Here is a 20,168-nt window from a genome sequence, read left to right as displayed (position 1 = left end):
GCAGCGACAATCTATAAGAATGGTTAAGAATTACTCAAATTGAATATAATTCAATACTACAAATTTAACAGTGTAATTTGGATTTTAGGGTGCTACAATAGAAACAAAGAAAAAAAAGCAAAATGTAGTTTTGTGTGACGCTCGCGAGTTTTCGTGGTTCTTTATTTCTTTCGAGAAATATCGCGTCTTGAATCGTGTCAAGGGAGTCACTAGCAGATAGCTCGATTTTCCTCGGTTCAATGAATTATCTGTGAGTTTTTTTGGAATTCATACCAGTTATCAGTGAACATATAGGCACCATTGTTCGAATCGCTTTTTGATTGACTTCGGCATGAAGGCCGTACGTGAGATATTCTTTTATTAATTTTAAAATTGCGCTCTTGCAAAAGAAATGACTAGAAATTAATCAGAAATTTTCATTGCGCGTTAATATGAGAGGTAAAAAGTGAGAAATGGTCTTGTACGAAAAATTCTTGGCGTCGGTAAAAAAGGAGAAAAAGAAGAAAATTCTAATCTGATGACTAATAATACGTTTTAATTATAACTTTTATTTATAAATGGATTTTAATTATAAATGTTTTAATTGTGATTTCAGATGTAACTGCTGTCCGACTAGCACCGTCTCTCGCACGTACGATTACTCATATAATTCGAATAAATTTAGTGTGTAAACAAACGCAAGAAAAAAAGAGCTACAGAAAAATTGATAGCTGGAGAGAAAAACATAGTTTTATACAATGATTCGTGGTTTTTTGTAATCTTTTACTCACTCACGTGTGTTCGTTGCAGAAGATATCAATTTCGATTGTATCGGCGTTTCCGTTAATTAGCGGACAGTATCGTTTTTGTCGTATAGTATTAATGAGATATTAGTCGTTTAATCCGTGAATCGGGTGGAGGTCGTATATAATTATTAATGTACAGAGCTTTACCTTTTGAATCATCTTTCAATTTCGGGATTTTAGTACTGAGATTCAAATAATTACTAATAATTATTAATTTTAGAACTATTTACTTTTATAAAATAAATATCAATTCAAAGTTAATTAGAGATTTTTATTACGTAGGATATGAAATAAGCAGAAACTCCATACATTATCGGTTTTTTCATCCATTTCTGCGCGTTTTTTTTTTAATGGAAAACTCCGAGCGTGCCGGCGTCGTTTTACCATTAATTAATAATTAGCAATTTGGTTTTTGTCGGTTTAACATTAGTATTCGTTATTTGATCTGCGAATTGATTGGAGCTAGCACACATTTGTTATCGCATATACATATATAGTTCCACTGCTCAGCTCATCTCTTGTTTGGCATGACTACTTTTAATACAAAGATTTAGTTAGCTATCTTTTTTTTCATTGCTTTAATGTAGTATTAATTTAATCTATAAATCGAGTAGAATGCATATACTGTTATTAATGCACACAACTCTACCGTTTGCATTATTTTTTGATTGACATTATTAATTTTAGTATAAAGTATAAGTGTTTACGTAATTTGCTATTTTTTTTTATTTTACCTAATTAGTTAGTTTTTAATTGCTTCGTAATATTAATCGTTTAATTTGCGAATCAAATGAAGCTTGTATATATTTGTTAATGCACATAGCTCTATTCGAATTATCTCTCGTTTGGTATGAGTGCTTTTAGTACAAAAATTTATTTAAAAAATTAGCTCTTTTTTTGTTGTTTTTAATGTAATATTAATAATTTATTCTGTAAATTGGATGGAGTATGTATACTATTATTAACGTACGTTGCTCCATTTCGAATTACTTTTTGATTGACGCGATTAATTTTAATACAAGTATTTATGTAGTCAATTAGCTATTTTTTAGTTGCTTTATCGTAATAGCACTCATTTAATTTGCAAATCGGATGAAGCTTATATACTGTTATTAACCTACATAGTTCCGCTGTGTTCGAATTATTTCTCGACTAACACGATTAATTTCAGTACAATTATTTATGTAATTAGTGCTTTTCTGTTGCTCTCTTTAACGTAATATTAATCATTTGATTTGCGAACCGAATGGAACTTGTATACATACATTTGTTAATGCACATAGCTCCTCCGTTCGAACTACCTCGTTTAGTATGAATGCTTTAGTACAAAAATTTATTATATGTAGTTGGTTACTTTTTCTTTTTTATTGATTTTAAAATTGTATATTTTCTTTCTTTTTTCCCTTTTATGCGAAAAAAATCCGCTATAATTTAGTATAAAAATTTAAGTGATTAGTTATTTTATTCTTTTCTTTCTCTCTTCTCTTCTCCGCGAAAGAAATATCGACTTGAAGTTAATTAAAAACTTTTATTGCATAAGGCATGTGAGAAATAGGTAGTCACTCCATACGTTTTCGCAGCCTTTTAATTAATCGTGCGCGTTCTTCGCGAAAACTATCGAAATCAATCAAATTGTTGGTATATCGCTAATTAACGAGTAGTCTGATGTTTGTCATTTTAATGAAGCCGTTTATTTCACCGCGATCCATATTGAGTTAGTGTACACTTGTTAATGCACATAGCTTTGTCCGAATCATCTTTCAAGTGATGCGATTGGTTTTAATACAACTTTCACGTATATGTACAAAAATAACGGTTTGTTATTTTTTAAATTAACTTTAAAGAAAACAGTGTATTATGAGAAAACGTTTTAAATTATTTAAAATTAATTTGAGACTTATTACATCATAGGATATAGATGAAAAATAAATAGCCATTTTGTATGTCTTCGTAGTCTTTTATCCGATTGTACGCGATCAGAAAATATCAAATCCGCGTTGTGGTTGCCGCTAATTAACGGACAGTCCGATTTAACGATGTATTAGCCGCGTAATCCGTAAATTGAAAGCAGCTTGTATATACAGTTATTGATGCAATACAACACAGCTTCACTGTTCGAGCTTGATGTAATTATTTTCTCTACAATTGTTCACATCGATGAGACATTTCTTTTTCATTAATTTTAAAATTGCATTTTTGTGAAAGAAATAATGATTGGAAATTAGATTCGTATCGTGTAATCGGCGACTATATGTATACTATAATATCCCCCCTATCTTTATAAGAAAGTGAGTGAGGCGGGTAATGTTAACGTATCTCATCGTTATTACCTCGACGGTGCCAAGTCCGGATGCTAGTCAGGACTACTTAATTCGAGGGCCGTGCTTTGCTCTGGATCTGAACGCTCCTCGACGACGGTGTCCAGCTCCAGGGATGAGAAGGCTCGGGATCCTCTATCGCTCCTTAAGGACACCGTACGTGCCGGTCGATCGACGCCAGCTGCGGGAATGTCGACGACATGTAAGTCGCATCATAAAAAAATATTATTAACTACACATTCGCGCTGTCGCTTGCAAGTTTCAACGACCTCAGAATCATTTATTTATGACGATTAAAGACGCGAATGCGTTTAATGTGTCACAAATTAAAATATGTTCCTTCTTTTTATTCGCTTTGTTTGCTCTGATCGCAATTATCGAGAATTTCAAGAATATCCACCGGCCGTTTGATTTGCCATTATGTCGATTGTCGATTGACAAAGCTCTCGACATCGGAAATTTCTACTTAAATCAACTACGAGAATCTCTAAGATTCCTACACTGGCTCTAAGCTAATTTAAACGAACCATGCAAATCTAACATAGCTTTTATCTCATTTTTTAAATCTAAGAACAAAAAAAAGTTGCGTTGAGCCTATATTTTCACAAAATAAAAGTAAAAATCAGTGAAGTGTCTCAATACACTATCTATATTTAAATGTTTTCAATAAAAATATAATCGCGTTCTAAATAATATTATATCTCATTCTTGTACAAACCTAATTATGTTTTAATTTGATTTCGATTAAATCCTATAGTATGATACGAAAAGCCACAAGCGCTGGCACATTATATATTTTAAAAAATCTGTTCTTTTTCCAAATGCTAAAGAAATTGCTAATTGTCGTAAAATATCGGTCAAATTTCTAGAAATCGAGCGATGCTATTAACTACATGATATTTTACCTAAATCCTCTCTTGATGCTGCGGTTGCCAACACAAATAAACCTTTCAGTGCGGATTAATTTTGTACGGTAAAATTTTATTCTAAATTATACATGCATTCCTTCACATGAAACAAAAGTTACTTTCAACTGGTAAGTTTAGATAACTGATTTACGGTTTACGCTGTGTGTGAAATTTAATCCTCTTTAACCGGAATTAGGGAGTTTCCTGATATAATAATAATAAATGGATTTAATTTCTCTCTGCTGTTTAAAACTTTTTGTTCATTTTTCGCATGTTGCGGCGCACGCATAAATTGCATTCTCACCCGTAGAAATAAATTTTAATTGCAAAGAGACACTGAAATAAGAGAGAACAAAACAATTAATAATATCACGATCTCACGAAAGCGTATATTCTGGCTTCGATGATATTTTCGACAAACTTTCAATTGACCTTTGAATTTTTTGTCGAATTTATAGCCAATCTTCTTTTGATAAAAATGCAAAAATAAAACATGGAGAGTTTTAAAATTACAAGCGATTATAAAAAGCAATCATTTTTCTCTATGCTCTTTATGCAAATAAGAGACCAAGAACTCGAACAGATAATAAAATCTTATTTTTCATTCAACTTTTAATTTATATTTAACTTTACCTTAATTAATTCGAGATTCAATCATTAAGATAGTCAATGTAAAAAATTAAAAAATAATGTAAAAACAAATGCTATTTAACCTTTTACTGAAAAAGAATTAGCTTTAAATTTCTCAAAACATATACAGATAAAATTTCTTATGCATATGATGATGCGTGTCATTTATCTTTTTTTTTCATATCTCTGAAAATTAATAGCTACCGAAAAAAGCTTGATAGAGTTAAATTTGTTCACTACTCATGTGATATTCATGGGGGCATTTATCTTCTGCTTTTCGGCGGGCAATCTCTTGTTTGGAAGACGAATATTGCGGACGGTAAATTTTATGCCTCGACTACTGTGTGCACTAAATAGTGATCTAAAACGACCGTCTACTATCTGGTGTTGACTGGATTGTCGTAAATTAAGGGTTTATGGTGATCGCAACGGACACAATGCCTTACGTGGTGGCTCGTCTACGGGGACGAGCAACATAAAAAACTTTTTTGTTAACTATTGAGAGAGAAAGAGAGAAAGAGAGAGACCGTACTAATACTACGTGAAGAAATAAATCCGCTCTTCCGCACTCATCAAGTACATTGCGTCGGCTTTAAAATTTTGTCATTTATTTTGTGCTAGTCGATACGCACAGAGAGATCGCATTAAATCAGCATGTATATTGAGAAAGAATTTGTTAAGAATTTAATTAAAAGTTTTACGTTATTTTTAATAATATTCTATCTCTTTGACATTGTATTATAAAAGATTCTTTTTAATAGTAGCAGGAACATATTACTATGTCGAGCTTTAAATTACGCTGAGAAATTCTGAAAATGCAGGTATATCAAGTTAATAATAAAAATAAATATGCAACAGTTTATGTAATAAAAATTATAAAGATATATATATATATATATATATATATATGTTCTATAAATAATTCCGAATTATATTATGCTTCTATTAAATGTACTTACAAATTTTGGGGATATTTAATGACGCATTATTTGTGTAAAATATTATTACGTTATTATATTACAAGTTCAGATAGTTTTGTTAATTATACGTTCATTTGCTGGATGTATCACCTATTAATTAAAATAATATCTCCATTAATAAGTGAAAAGGATTTACTGTCCTTCTCTACCAGATTGTCTGTCACAATTCTGAATTAAATAAAATAATTTATACAACACACGTGTGATATTATTAATTTTATACGTTGTAGCATTATGCAGGCGATTTAGTGTGACGATATCGCGAATAAATTTGTTTATCGATCTACGCGATTGTTTACCGATACTTCCACAAACAATATGTAAATGGACCATGTTGAGGTATATTAACGATGTAAATAGTCTTACGCGAAAATGACGTTTATCGTCATATATATGTATTTGCTGCTGCTCCGTCGTTTTCTCGCGGCAAAAAATATCGGACACCAGATTAATAAAAATTTTTCGATGTAAGGCAAATTTAAAAATATTGAACGGAGGAGTAGAGATAATAACGTGGTCATCCGCGATGCATATTCCGACCGCGCGGAAATTCACATGCACACATAAAATCGCGTCCGGATAGGGTGTCGCGCGGTATATACGGGAGAAACGGCGCTCCAGAGCGCCATATTTTATGCACCGCGTTGCACTCCGCGGAAATGGATTATCAATGAACGATGTAAGATCCAATTTTTGATACTACGTGTACGATAGATCCATTTCCGCGTTGCGATATCGCGTGCTGGGGTTTCCCCTGATAAGAAATTAATTTCTTCTTGTCGTAAAAAATTCATCCAAGTGGTTTCCGTGACCTTTGTGACTTACGATTATTTTGCATGCGAATGTCATAGCGTTTCGATATCGGTAAATAATTCGACCTGATTTCAATCCAGAAATAATATTTCATGCATCTTTCACGCGTTCTTTTTTTTGCGGAGCAATTTATTGTATATCCGGATTATCTTGCGCTAAAAAGAGCGAGGGTTCAACTGGAAATTTTTCGAGTATTCGCTTTCGAATCGGCTATACAAACGCGCGCCTGCCATAGTTTCAAGCTAAAAATATCGACTGTCAGTGCATGAACATGGGAATTCGAATGTTCAGACCGGAATTGAATCTGGCGAAGAGTCTCTTCCGTCCTCTTTATGTTTATTCCAATGGTCGCGTATGACCGGTATTACCTCTATACGAGTGCATTTGTATGCCGTCACAAGAGAGTACCTGCGTGTTATGCATGTATTCTGTCAGGAAGTCGTGGAAAAAAATGTAGAGAGAAAAAGAGAGAGAGAGAGGTAGAAAGCGCAGTCACTATTAAAACGAAAAAAAATTAGAGCAAACGCTGTTGTGTTTTATTTCCTCTATATAAATATGTGATGATTTAAATTTACGACATCTTCAAATAAATGTCACGCCGTTATAAATATTGACAAGTTGTACTGTTATACTTATTTTATCAAGACAACCGTGATATATATTATTTTATATTTTAATTTTATTTTTAAAGCAATTTATATCAGATACGGTATTTCATGAAATTAATTTCAACAGAGTGAAAAGCCTCGCGACATATATCGTGGTACGTCTAATTATTTTCCCGCAACCGCATGTTCTATCCGGTTGATTAGCATCGCATATTTAATTTTGCTCGAGCGATTTGGTTTCTATTCAGTGTTCCTATTCACACAGCGAAATATATATGTTCCGCGTGTGCGCCTGTCCCAGTTTCACTTTTAAACTCGGTGGGTGCTCACCTAGGCGATGAACCGGGCTGAAACGGACGAGGCTCAATGCGCCATGATCCAAATCACAGTTTCTTCGCCGGGCTCGTTCCCTGGCGAGTTTTGCTCTCCTCCGTAGGCAGCAAATTACCATCAACGCCAGCAATGGAAACCCCAGAATGCAGGACACGATGGGTATGATTATGCTCTCCGGCGTAACTAAAAGATGCAAATTGGTCACGTTAGCTAGGGCTTTGGTGAATTAGTAATAATTTTGTTTTTATTACCATCACGCGTATATAACTCTCCCGCGGTACACAAATGTAAAGTGTTATCTTTTTCAGCGATGTAATTGTTGAAGCTTTTAATAACTTAAACAATGTTTTTTGATGGGGTGTTTTTATTATTCAGCATAAAAGTTTAGAACACTAACGGTGCGATATTTTTCGGAATATCCCGTTTTTGTAGGATTATTTTTTTGATGGCATCACAATCGTTTGTACGATCTCGTATCAAATTGTTTGAATTCATTTAATTGTTGATATGTCAATTTAGATTTACTAGGCACATAAATATGACTTTATACACAAAAAGCTACGCAGTTCTATTTTTATTTTTGTTATCTGTGTGCATGAATCTTTAATGAAGCGCATATGCCACTTAGACAGTGATTATTCCGGGTCACGAAGCGGATTTTATATCACTAGACAAAAAGGGCATGCACTTCTCGAAAGTTTGTCAGTTCATGAAATTTTCAAGCGTGTAATAAGAGCGAAGTTGGTTACTTGAATCGAATTAATGGGTATTATAAGCCGGGGGCTTAAGATGGGCACTGATTGGACTTTCAGTCCGTATTTAAAAGAACTTAAATCCTGACTTTCTCTCAACTACGACAGGACTGTTCGATTAAAACTTTTGCATAAGGCATAATGTAGTAATGTCGACATTTCTCAATATAAAAGTGTCCCAGTTCTCTTTCGGATTAAGCGTTATCTTAGTATGTAATACGTAGAGCTTGAATTTAGCTTTTACAGTATGCTATTCTACCTACACGACGCAAAGAAAAGCCAGGTTCTTTTGAGGAACTTTTAATCAAGATAGCGCAACTTCTAGAAAACGAGATACAACACAACTTTTAGACCAGATACAACTTTCGACTTCATTAAATTGCTCTTACTGTAAATAATCGAAAGACAAATTTTAATTTATTAATTGCTGCATGTGCAATATATAATTTATTATTAATTTATTAATTGTGTACGCTTAAATCTGGTTTATTTAAAAGATTAGTAAGGAATATTGCTTTTAATGTACAATTTTCTCTAAAAATTATAAATATCATATTCTGTGAACAAAATTAGATATTCCATATTTCGCTTATTCTAATGCTCGACGTGTTTCTTGTATTGTGTGCTCGTCGCGTTTCGCATATTGTCGTTCGTGTTTCGTGAAGCTAAGGATTTGTTTTTAGATCGACGTGCGCGCGCTGTTTTTCGAAGGTGCAGTTGTCCTGTAGCTGCAAATTAGAGCTATTGTGAGGATTTGAATGAAGCACCGATTGCAGATTGCGCAAAGTTCATAGACGTACAAAGTTTTAACGTCAACTAATTAATCCAACAGAAAACCGTGACGCAAATAGCTACGTCGTCTCGCCGAAGTACTTTACCCCTTGAATAGATGCTCCCTAAGTTCATTAAATATCAATGGTCTATTAATTGCGAATCTCTTAAGTTGCATTAATTGCGCAAAAAAATAATTTCCAAATTACTTTGAGAGTAGAATCCCTTTACTTCAGAGATGTCGGTATATGATCTCACAAGTCATCGCACAATGGAGGCAAACATCAATAATTAATAGCAGGCAAAGCCTTTGATCGGCAAACGATCGGATAACAGTAGTGCTGCGTTATTGTATTATCACACCGCTAACGCTTGTTAGTGGATTCGTGTTTCTCCTAATTCGTAGCACGCCGTATAACGGGCGAACGGTTGACACTAATTACATTATCAATCCGCCGTCTCTCTCCGCCTCTTTAAATCCCTCCGCTTCAGCTACTCGTTTGCAATTTAACATCGCCGCGCGCGCGATCTAATACTTCGTACAAGCGTCTAATTAAACGTCAACCCCTTCGCGCAGTTAATATACCGCGTCTTCAAAATGAAACTACCGCCACTCAAGATAATACGTGATACGAGCCGCCCGCGCCGTGCCGGTGTATTTTCTTAACAAAGTATAACAAAGTGGAACTTAGTTTCGGCGTAATTCAGGCTGAGAATTAGAGAATTAGAAACATGGTGCTTGTGTCCTTACCCGTCGGATATACCAAGATCGTAGGCCTTTTGGAGTGCGGAATCGTGGGCATGGTAGGTCGACCAGCTCTCACCTCGGCCGACATTTTCCCTTTGTTCTGCAACTGAATGGAAATGCACCTTTGAACTGACTTTTCAGACCTCGATATACATTCTGATCCCTATTCGGTATGTAACGCGCCTTTGCCAAGTCGAGCATAGTCGCGAATTGAGAGAAACATCAGGGAAGACGAAATAGAGAATAAAATGTAATTTTAATTGAAGAGAGATTCTATTGTGGAGCATGTTTTTTTTTATTCTTACATTCGAGCGTCACTGATGCGTGCAGGTAATAGAGTTATAGCGAAATACAATCAGGAAGGTCTTGTCATGCAACAATTCATCAATATATATGTCGCTGTCATCTCTGACGAGTGCTTCGACGATTCGTTATATCGGGAAATACCGAATGACGAGCGATTTTTATGTTTCTCGCGTTGGAATGCGAGGTGCGCTCGTCGCTCGTCGGTGAGTTTGGAATCGATAGCCGGTAGCCCGTAGCTCCGGTTACAACGTGCGATTTGCACGCGCCGGGAATCAGTTGGCGCGACGTTCGCGCCTCGTCAGAGACACGGAATTGCTGCCGTTGCCCGCAGCGCACGGAGACTCTTCGCAAGAATCGAATTTCTTCGCTTCGTTCGATTGTCGGATTTACTCGGTTACCCTTGGGATTCAAATTATTTTGCGAGGCGGTGAACAATGTCGTGACGTCGAATATTTTTACGCGTTGTGCTCGAAGGAATATCTATTTCACGGATATGATTTATTATATAATGCATTTTATGTAGAATATAACAGCAAAGTATATTTTTACTATATAAATTTATTATTATATTTTATATAATAAAGATTATAATTTGACACAGAGAGGGAGATATATATATAAATATATATTACATCGTATAAAATAAAATAAAATGCTACACCGCGTATCATATTCGGCTACACTGATATTTTAGCTGCGTTATTACTTTTCTCATTAATATTTAATGTGTCTACCTCGAGGGACGAAGAAAATGTGAGAAAGGTTTTCCCATATGCGGTGTATAATTCATAGCCGCCAGAGAGTTATCTCAGTATCTTTTTCTCGGTGATGCTAAAAACGCCTTAAATGACATTATGTAAAAGAGCTACTTAAAGTACGGTAAACCTGCCAGACTCCGTTCCTAATTTCCTGTTTTTACCGAATGTTGATTTTGATGAATTCCTACATAAATTTCAAATAAATATTTGCGACAACCTTCTCCTAAAAAGGAAAAATATCTTCGAGTAGTCGGTGTCGATTTTCAAGATTCCTTTCGACAAACTTTTAATTCCTCTAGAATTCTTTGCAAACACATTCCGAATTCTTTTTAAGATCGTCGCTTCCTTTTGTCTTTTTTTTTTAGTCTAAGGCTCTAAAACCACTCTAAGGCACAATTGCACAAATGCTAATTGTACTGTCTCTGTGAAAAAAAAAAAAAAAAACACTACAGGGATATTGTCCGTGATCGAAATCTAGGTCCAATAATAGCGGACGGTAGATTACCTATCGAGAATTTGCGATATCGCCAAACGTCAGGGACAGATAATGCGGGATAATGTGCGCGCGTAAAGGCTTGCTCTGGCTTGCCCAGCTGGCGTGGTTAGGGTTAGGGCGTAGCACGAATTACGAAATGCAATTAATCTCCTGGGGCGGTACGAAGATTCCTCTAATCGAATTGCCGTAATTGTTAAACTTTATCAATTAAATTGACACGTGTTTCGCTCTTAAATTAACATTCTAGTCAAATATATAGCGTTTATTTAGGAATATGCCTGTATATATTTTATGTGAAATAGTTTGACCGTAAACTTGGAGTCGGCTTGTTTTCGAGTATCTTTTCGCCATCTTCAAGTCGCGATCCACAGCAGATAGGATTTTCATTAATCTCTCCGATATCTGTTGCAGAGATATCGGGGAGTTTGGGAGATATCTTTTTCCGATCTATTTTATCTGGCTTTTGTCAGGCCACCCTTAGCCTTGCTGTAGCGGTTTATCGAGTATTGCTACTATAAATTGTTTGGGTGTATATATGCTTTGCTTAGATAACAAAAAAACCTCACGAGCTGAATACAATGCTCGCGGAGGAGAAAGGGACTGTTATCGTATCTTGAAGAAACAGCCACGAAAAGGCACGCAAAGATTTCTTTTACGCTCAGGGGAGAGCCTAATCGTTTACTTAACCTACGTGATATTGCGAGATGAACTGAATCAGAGAAGAAAGAAAAATATTGTCTTCGAACAAAGAAGTAAGATTAGCGGACTTCTCAATTATAAGAAATGATAAGGAAAGGTAGTAGCATTGTTTACACAGAAAAAAGTGTTAAATTAAAACTTATATATACTCTCATACACGCAACAATCTATAATCTTCTTATAAGAATTTCAACTTTTTTTTTCTTGGTTGAATATAAAATACTTTATTAAAAAGCAAGTTTTCTTCGTTTAACGGAATATAATCTCATTTCAAGGTTTCCACGTTGAAACTAAAGATATTTTCAAATCAAGAATATTCTTTATTTCTGTGTATGAAGACAGAATTTCTCTGAAATATTCAGGGGAAGAGTGTTCTTGGAAAATGACGTGGAAAACGCTGCGTAAATAAATCTTTCGAATATCTAAGAAATATTTACCGACAAAATATAGAACTTTGTATGCATATATGTTTGACTTTACAACGCAAATCCAGTATATAAAGTTTTGAACTGTCTTAAAGAGGAATAAAGTCGATTTCTCAGTATGCTGACTCCGTGTTATGTGAAAACTTCGTATTTTTAATAAAACAATGAATTTTACAGTGAGATATTGGCGCTATTTTAGACGTCGATAGCACTCTGCGCGTCGAGCTAGATTGTTCTATCAATTTCTAGTCTTCTGCCGGAGAGAAGTAGCCTTCGCCTCTTGGTGCACGTTTGCGAGAGCCTACGAGATTTTCTGGCCGCCAGAAAATGATAGTTACGACGTGCCTGTTATCTAAGTCTGTTAGTCCGGTGTGAAAAATCTCATTTCGCGGAACATATATTCACATGAAGGGAATAGTCAGTTCTCGAATCTTCGGGCGAGGAGCAAAATCTTGCGGGAGAATCTTACGAATGCAGAAACAGCATCCTCCTGCATGCAATTGTAAAAAAAAAGATGAAACGTATAAGGAGAGACTTTATCCAGTTATGCTGGAAAACTCTTCTTGATCTCGTTTGTTCCTGTTTCCGCGAGAACGTGAAAAGATCGTTCTCCGTCCTATCAACAAGTTTTCATCTTCCGCATTCGAGTCTACGAAGCGCCCAAAGGCCGCGCCGCGCGCAAAGGCAAGTGCAGGGGGGGGTGGGGGGCTAACAGCTCTATCTGCATTTCCCACATTTTGGCACGCTATCGGAATACGAGCGGCATGTATGGCCGTAGGAAGTTGGTACTCCATATTGCCTCAACATCGCGGAATGCCAAGGTATTTACGTCGCTTATGTATATGGGTTCGTCGTATACCGATCTCGAAACAGGCGAGATGTTTGCTCCGGGTTTGCATACGACGTCGCACCGCGCCGGCGAGATCCCGGTTGCGGGTTGAGTGAGGTACACTCGCGTTTATGCACATGCATGTGCGAATGCGAGCACAGGCATCTCCCGCGCCTCTGGTTAAACGTTCATGAAAGATATATATGCCATTGTACATGCGATATATGAGTGTGGGATTAGAATCGCAATTATAACTACCTATCTATGTTTATCTGGCCGAGGAATTGATAAATTTTATCTCGATAATTGTAGATTTGGACTTCTGTTGAAATAAGCATGAAATTTTTTCGATATAATTTCTTCTCGCTTTTACTCGGATCAATATACAGAGTAGAGATATCAATTACATTTGAGATCACGTTGGCTTAAAATTTGATTGCGACGTTTAATCTCTGGGATTATTCGCTGGACAGTGCGCAGTCGCTATTTCATAGCGGCAGATAAAAAGTTGGAAAGGAGCAAGAAGAGAAATGCGGCTCTGTTTTTGGACGACTAATATAATCCTCATTATGTCGGGGGTCAGATTTTATTTCATTCTAAAGCAGGTCACTTAAACCGCGTCATTTATCATGCATTCCATTAATTAGGGCAACCTTGATCATATCATAGATAAACCGCACGATTTATCCAGCCTGCTCTCTCACCTTCCGTCACTTCCGCTTCACGCTCTTGTTATCTTCCTTTGGGTCACGAACGCGAAACCTCATCTCTGACCTTTAACTACATCATCATTGAAATTAGAACTTAGAAACCGCTAATTCGCCACTTCTAAGTTCGAAGTTGAGAGGTCGCGGTCAAGGCTTAGCCTAAACATTTTCTAGGTCGCAACATATAAGATCTATCTGCTAAATGAGTAAATGTAGATCAGAAATGCAAAATTGTTCAATTGTTTACCTGACTTTAGCAACAGTTTCATAATTGGTTCGCTTCTAACGTCACGCGGCGTCATGATAAAGCCATGACTTTGTTAGTGAGTTAGGGATACACTCTTGTCGAGGTAGTTATCAATCGTAATTGCTTCTCGTGAGAGACTCATTAATTCCTAGTAGTACCATCAGTCTAATTTCCTGTCTACTGAAACAATGCAATGTTGCTCGCACATTCACGCCGTGCCTTTTGAAGGTTTTGGAACATTACGTGAGTACAATCTCGTTCCGAAATTGCTGTGACAAAACGACAGGGAGAAACGTGATCGTTACATGAAGTGTCGATTGGAGACCTAATAAATACGTCCCCATACAATTCCCAAGAAAAAATACCCTCTGTTTTCTTTGCCTCTTTCGCAATATCCATGAATGAAGCAATAAAATGTTGCTTGCAAAATGCAAAGGTAATTTTCCCAAAAAAGGAAAAAATTACTAGAGACAATATATGTAGAAGTTAATTAACAATAAACAAATATGTACCAAATATAGTTTTAAAATGTACTGATAAATAAATGTTCTATAAATGTAAAAAACGTATAAGGTTTAAGTAATACTTGGTTTGTACGTATAAGGTTTGAGTAATACTTGGAACAGTAAATGATATTTTGTAAATTTCAATATAGTTCCTTTGATACAGCATAGTAAAGAGTTAACAAGATTTGATTATGCCTGTTAAAAGTAATGTGCTTTGTACATGTTAGTTTTTAATTTCGAGACTGAAAGATACGTCGATAAGCAATTTATTTTCAGTTTCTCGGAGGTTTAGTAGGGAAAGGTATTTTTCTACGAAAATTGAACCAGAGTTTCGTTGATGCAAAAGATACAGCTTATTTCTCAGAGATATATACATCAGCGAGAATAGTCTCGTCCTTCGATAAATATCTATATTCGCTCCTTTCCTCCTTTATCTTTCAAAGCAGATAAACATCTTTAAATTTTAATGCATTTGTCTGTCAAGTTTTGATCGTGATATGCAGCACGATTTTCTGTGAAAATTCGCAACAAAGCTCACTTGATGTTAATTTCGATGAGATTTCAGTTGCGCCGCAAATAGGTATTACCGGGGGAAAAAATGCAAATACATATTGCATATATCCCAAGAGCGATATAATTATATTGCAATTTTTTTTTTTCGGAAAAAATATATATGAAAGCGTGAGCGCCGTGGATTATTCCTGTCTCGGAATAAAAAATTACCGCTGGCATAATATCAATCTGTTTCTCCGTGATCTATCTACTGTTGTTTTGGGCCGCATTGAAACTCACATATTTATTCGTTTAGCCCAGGAAATATACAAGTATTACGATGTCTTTCGACAAATAGAAAAACTAATGGTTCATCATTCTCGGTGTATTTTTTCGTGCACTGTTGGAAAATTTTTGTAGGTTTGTTAAAAAAGGTCCTTGTTAAAATTTTTGTGTAAAATAATCAACACATACACGTGTAGATTTAACATATGCCTGCTATGTTAATTGAACTTAACAAATTTAAAATGTAAAATTATTAAAATAATTTAAAGAATATGTTAAAGTAACACAATTTGAACGTATTTATTAAATGTGTTAAAATTTACAGAAAAAGAATGTTGATTTTACTCTATAACAGAAGTGGGAATAAAAATTTACAGAAAAAGAGTGTTGATTTTATCTTACAATCTTAACTTCAACATAAAACTTATGTTAATTGTACACATAATTAACCTCAAATTACGTTTAGAATTACATTTCTTTTCTGTTGAAATATTTTAACATAGTATCGGTGTTACTATTTAACACACATCCATATTATGTTAAATTAACACAAAAATTTGAGTGGACCGTTTGGGACATGCGATTTATGTTATATTTAACAAAAATTTTCCAACAGTGTGTTTTACGAGAAAGAAAACAAAACATTTAGATGTCACAGTGACGAAATAAGATATACTAAATACTAAACAATAAATAAATAGCAAATAAATGTGAATGAATGAGAGAATAATGTGTCAAGAGGAAAAGAGAAAAGAATTATTTATATAAATGAATAAATGTATAAATACTTAAATATTAAATAAGTTATAAAATTCAGATTATAAAAGACGTATTTAAAAACTAGAAGTAAATGCACCTTTTTTATCTTTACTCGAATAAGAGAGGCTTGATTATAAGATTATCGTGAAATTATTGATTTCCGTCAATATTCATGCTTGATTACATTTTTATTACGAACGTACGAGATAAAATTTATTGATCCGATGGAGTTAACAATAATTCCTCCGCTTGATTGGAAGATCATATAGCTTGTCATAATTTTTCACGTTCGCGTTTCGTAATCTGTCGATGTGCTATAGCGTTACTTCGATGTGCATGTGTATATAAACGCAGCGTGACATTTGCCTAGAAAGGCCGTGCCATGCCGAAAATGACGTTCAAAGAGTATGCACAAACTAAATTTATCACGAAGTGGCGTGTCGTTTGATGCATGCTCTTCCAAAGCATATTCAATTTTCCGATGATAGACGGGTTAATTGTGAACATGGTCTAATTCAAGTTTGAAGGTTAACGGCATTATTTTTGCGCATAAAAAAATTGATTGTCATAAAACGATACGTGTTAATGACTTTGGTAATAAATTGGATTTAAATTTTATAATTTCTACTACTTTTTGAAACGCGGACAGATTCGTACGTCTTGTAGGAATTATAGGATACAGTCAATAACAGATGTGATTCCAATCGAGATAACCAGATAACAGAATAGCGAAGCATTAAGCATCGCGTGAAATTGGCGGCGTTATTGTTAAACTTTCCAACAAGGAGCGTCATACAGAGTCGAGCAATTGATCACATGAATAAGTATCCGGAGCATTTCGTCGAACTAACTTGGAGATCGCCAGTTGTTCACATCTATACAAGCAACTGGCCCATAAATTTGTAATTCTAAAGTTTTATTGAATATATAACTACGTTAACTTTAACTTCATTGTGGGGTTTCTAAGTTCTGAGAATTGCGTATTATACATTGCGTTTTTACAAAATTATAACTTTGCAGGACATAATACAGGATATGTTTGATTAAGCGTATTTTGTTTAAGCTGTGAATTCTTTGGCTCATATATTTTCCTTAGCGAAAATGTCGATAGAGTTTATTATTTATCACAGCCTTTCAAGCCCTTTTTAATATTAAATATCTTTGTAATCAAGCTTCAAATTAAAACGCCATTAAAGAGAGTCTATTAAAAATTAATTTAAGAATCTGTTTTTATTATATATCGGTTATAATTCAAAATTTATGTGTAATATCTTCTTTACAAAGGGAAAATCAACACACACAGATATTTTATTCTTTAACATGTGGGTATTATTAATCCTATAAATAATTTTACTATTAAACATAATGCCATGTTGCACGTCTACAACTATTAGACTTGAGATCAGTTCGGCGCTCAACCTAAAGTCATGCATCCATTAGATGTTCGTAAAATGTTTCCCTCGACCATTAGATCCCTAATGGCTATTAAAGCCATTAAGGTTTTCCTAATAATACGCCACACCTTGTTTCGGAAGAAAAATTTGATTAATTGTACAAACGTTTATGCTTAAGTTTATAAACTATAAAACTCAGTTGTATGTAGCCCTAAAAATGGATTTATGGTCACAGTCGTAAAAAAAACGGAAATGACGTAATTGGACGACAAAGAATTTACGCGATTTATGGTTTTATCGTAAAGATAAATGGTGAGAAAGGATGCACATGGTGCGTTATAAAAAGTTGCGATGACTTATTTTCCGTCAGTCGGACAGCGTAATCTTTATTTTTTGTCATGCTCCTCGTACGTTCCTATCTTTTTGACGAGAAGTTACGCAGGAAGGAAGAGAAATTTGCCGCGTGCATCGCACATTCTTGAATTTATATTCCGAACGTGCTTCTTGGTCTCTAAGTTTATACGAGCACCCTCCGCACATTGTGCCTTTGCTGAATTTATTCAAGATTGAATCGCTACATTACATCCGGCGCTATTCCGCGTTATGAGTAAACTTCTTGTCTGAATGATATCCGGGATAATATGAGATTTTTATTGTTATACTTAGGAGTTTTTATTTTTGCTGCGTATCATAAGATGAGGTGGTATCCCGCCCCAGCACGAGAAATATTCTGGTATTTTCTTTCCTTAGGTGGTTACTTAAAGTATATTTTTATTACCTTTTAATAATTTAATACATTTTACTAATTAGGTAATAAAAATTACCTAATTAGTAAAATGTATTAAATTATAAGAAAAGAATATATTCCTGAAGTGGTTTCTTAGACGATATTTTTGTTACTTAGCTTAGCAAATTTTATTTATAACATATAATAGCACTATGATATTGTGCGCGAGTTTTGTGATATAATCGAGAATAAAATGCTCAACTTAATTGCATATTACATAAAACTTATTGTACTAATGTATGTTTAGATTTTAGAACATTAAATGATTATACATGGACGCGATTTCCAGAAATAATTTCCGTCGCAACCGCACCTTTGTTTCGTGGCAGTTGCTATAGGTATTTATAAATATTTAAAATAAACGATGGATAATCAAGTAGCTGTGACTAATCGATCGGCGCTATTTCAATTCTCGGATAAGATTTGGTTGTTATCTGTGAATATGTTTTTCTGCTATTTCCATTTTTGGAATAATTCGGTTAATACAATTTATTAGATTTTACGCATTAGACGAATTTACTTTACCGCTCTTGAAGAAGTATTTTAATGGAACAATTCCAAGCGCTTTCTTACATTAATATTTGTAGTTGGACGACGAGGCTCTCGGTGCCTCGGCATTCCTTGCTGCGGACGTTTCCGCGGAAAAGCTTTCCTTCTGCGAGAACAACTCGCGTCAAACTTTGCGAGACAACTAGTTCCAAACGTTAACGAGCCGTAATTATTACATCAACGCGTACGCTATCATGTAGGAAACAGATTGTTACGGCTTGTTTTTACTGAAGTTGCAAGTACTTTTTGTGCGTAAAATTAATGACCCGTTTCATCTGCGGAGTTACATTTTAAATGCGACAAAAAGAGAATTGCGTTATATGCTGTCACGCACAAAAAACGCCAATGCAGCAAACCGTGAAATTCGCCGCGACAAACTTGAGAGCGTTGGCTTGAGCGTGCTCGAATTGTTGTAAAACTGTTCGGAAAATTTATGACTTTTACCAGGACCGTGTATATATGTCTGTTATGTAACTGCTGCCGTTGTTTGATTCATGGCGGGCATTTTGTCGATAAAGCATCTGAAATGTTAACATATCCAGTTGAAACTTTATATTAGCAAAATTTTTTGCAAGAATATATTGAGATAAACTTGTGAACAGCATAATATTTTTATATTATCGTTATATTTTGTGTTAAATAAAATTTGATTTCGATGGGGATATAGCGTGAAATTTGCAGAAAAAAATAAACTGCAGAAAAAAATAATTAAACTGTGTGACTCTACTGTCTACTTAACGTAATCTGGTTGATACGCACAGTTTGAAGCTTTTAGTTGCTGCAGTATACTCTGATGCTTTATCCAGATCCGACGAAAAGGGACTTGTTACGTGTGCAGCATACGGTATACGTCATGCACTCTCCTAGAAAAACGTGTAGACTGACACACGTGGTAATTTTTTCCAAGCTTATAAAGCGACGTTACTTTCCACACGTATCCTCCTCGTCTTGCTTCCGGGGGCCACTTGCAATATTTTTCGCACTGCCGGGTTCCGGATATAATCCAGCAGAAAAATATTGTCAGCCAAGTATGCGCGCGTGTCGGAAGTATTAAATTCCGCACAACTTGGACCTAATCTACTGTTATATTTATTACATTATACTCCAGTGAAATTGCTGTTAATAAGCGCAACCGACCACGGTATACTTTAGACTCTTACTTCACTTCATTTATAATTTGCGTTTGCGAAAGAATGTACAGAATGTGCATTTTACGTAAAAGCTGACTGCGTCGGCCGCGGCGACGCGGTTTACCGTCGTTTAAGGGAATAAAGTTCGGCTCC

General features: G+C 35.1%; 1 protein-coding gene across 3 annotated transcripts in view; it reads right to left on the bottom strand.

Annotated features, from left to right (window-relative positions):
* The window catches only part of LOC139777494 (uncharacterized), a 39,507-nt gene that overhangs the window by 3,862 nt on the left and 15,477 nt on the right, over positions 1-20,168 (bottom strand). For 2 of the 3 annotated variants that reach the window (XM_071714959.1, XM_071714960.1), the window contains exons 2-5: positions 9,650-9,752; positions 7,373-7,558; positions 4,009-4,026; positions 3,116-3,284 (exon numbers count right to left, since the gene is read on the bottom strand). In XM_071714959.1, coding sequence (XP_071571060.1) covers positions 3,139-3,284; positions 4,009-4,026; positions 7,373-7,558; positions 9,650-9,734 — 435 coding nt within the window. In that variant the 5' untranslated portion in view covers positions 9,735-9,752 and the 3' untranslated portion in view covers positions 3,116-3,138. The remainder of the gene's footprint in view (positions 1-3,115; positions 3,285-4,008; positions 4,027-7,372; positions 7,559-9,649; positions 9,753-20,168) is intronic. The other variant, XM_071714961.1, reaches the window with a different exon arrangement.

This window comes from Temnothorax nylanderi, unplaced genomic scaffold (assembly GCF_030848795.1).
Source record: "Temnothorax nylanderi isolate EJ_2023f unplaced genomic scaffold, tnyl_v1.0 TNYL_tig0150_pilon, whole genome shotgun sequence".
NCBI classification, from domain to species: Eukaryota; Metazoa; Arthropoda; class Insecta; order Hymenoptera; family Formicidae; genus Temnothorax; species Temnothorax nylanderi.
The sequence above is the reverse complement of the archived record's forward strand: the minus strand, read 5'-3'. Positions and strand labels throughout refer to the sequence as shown.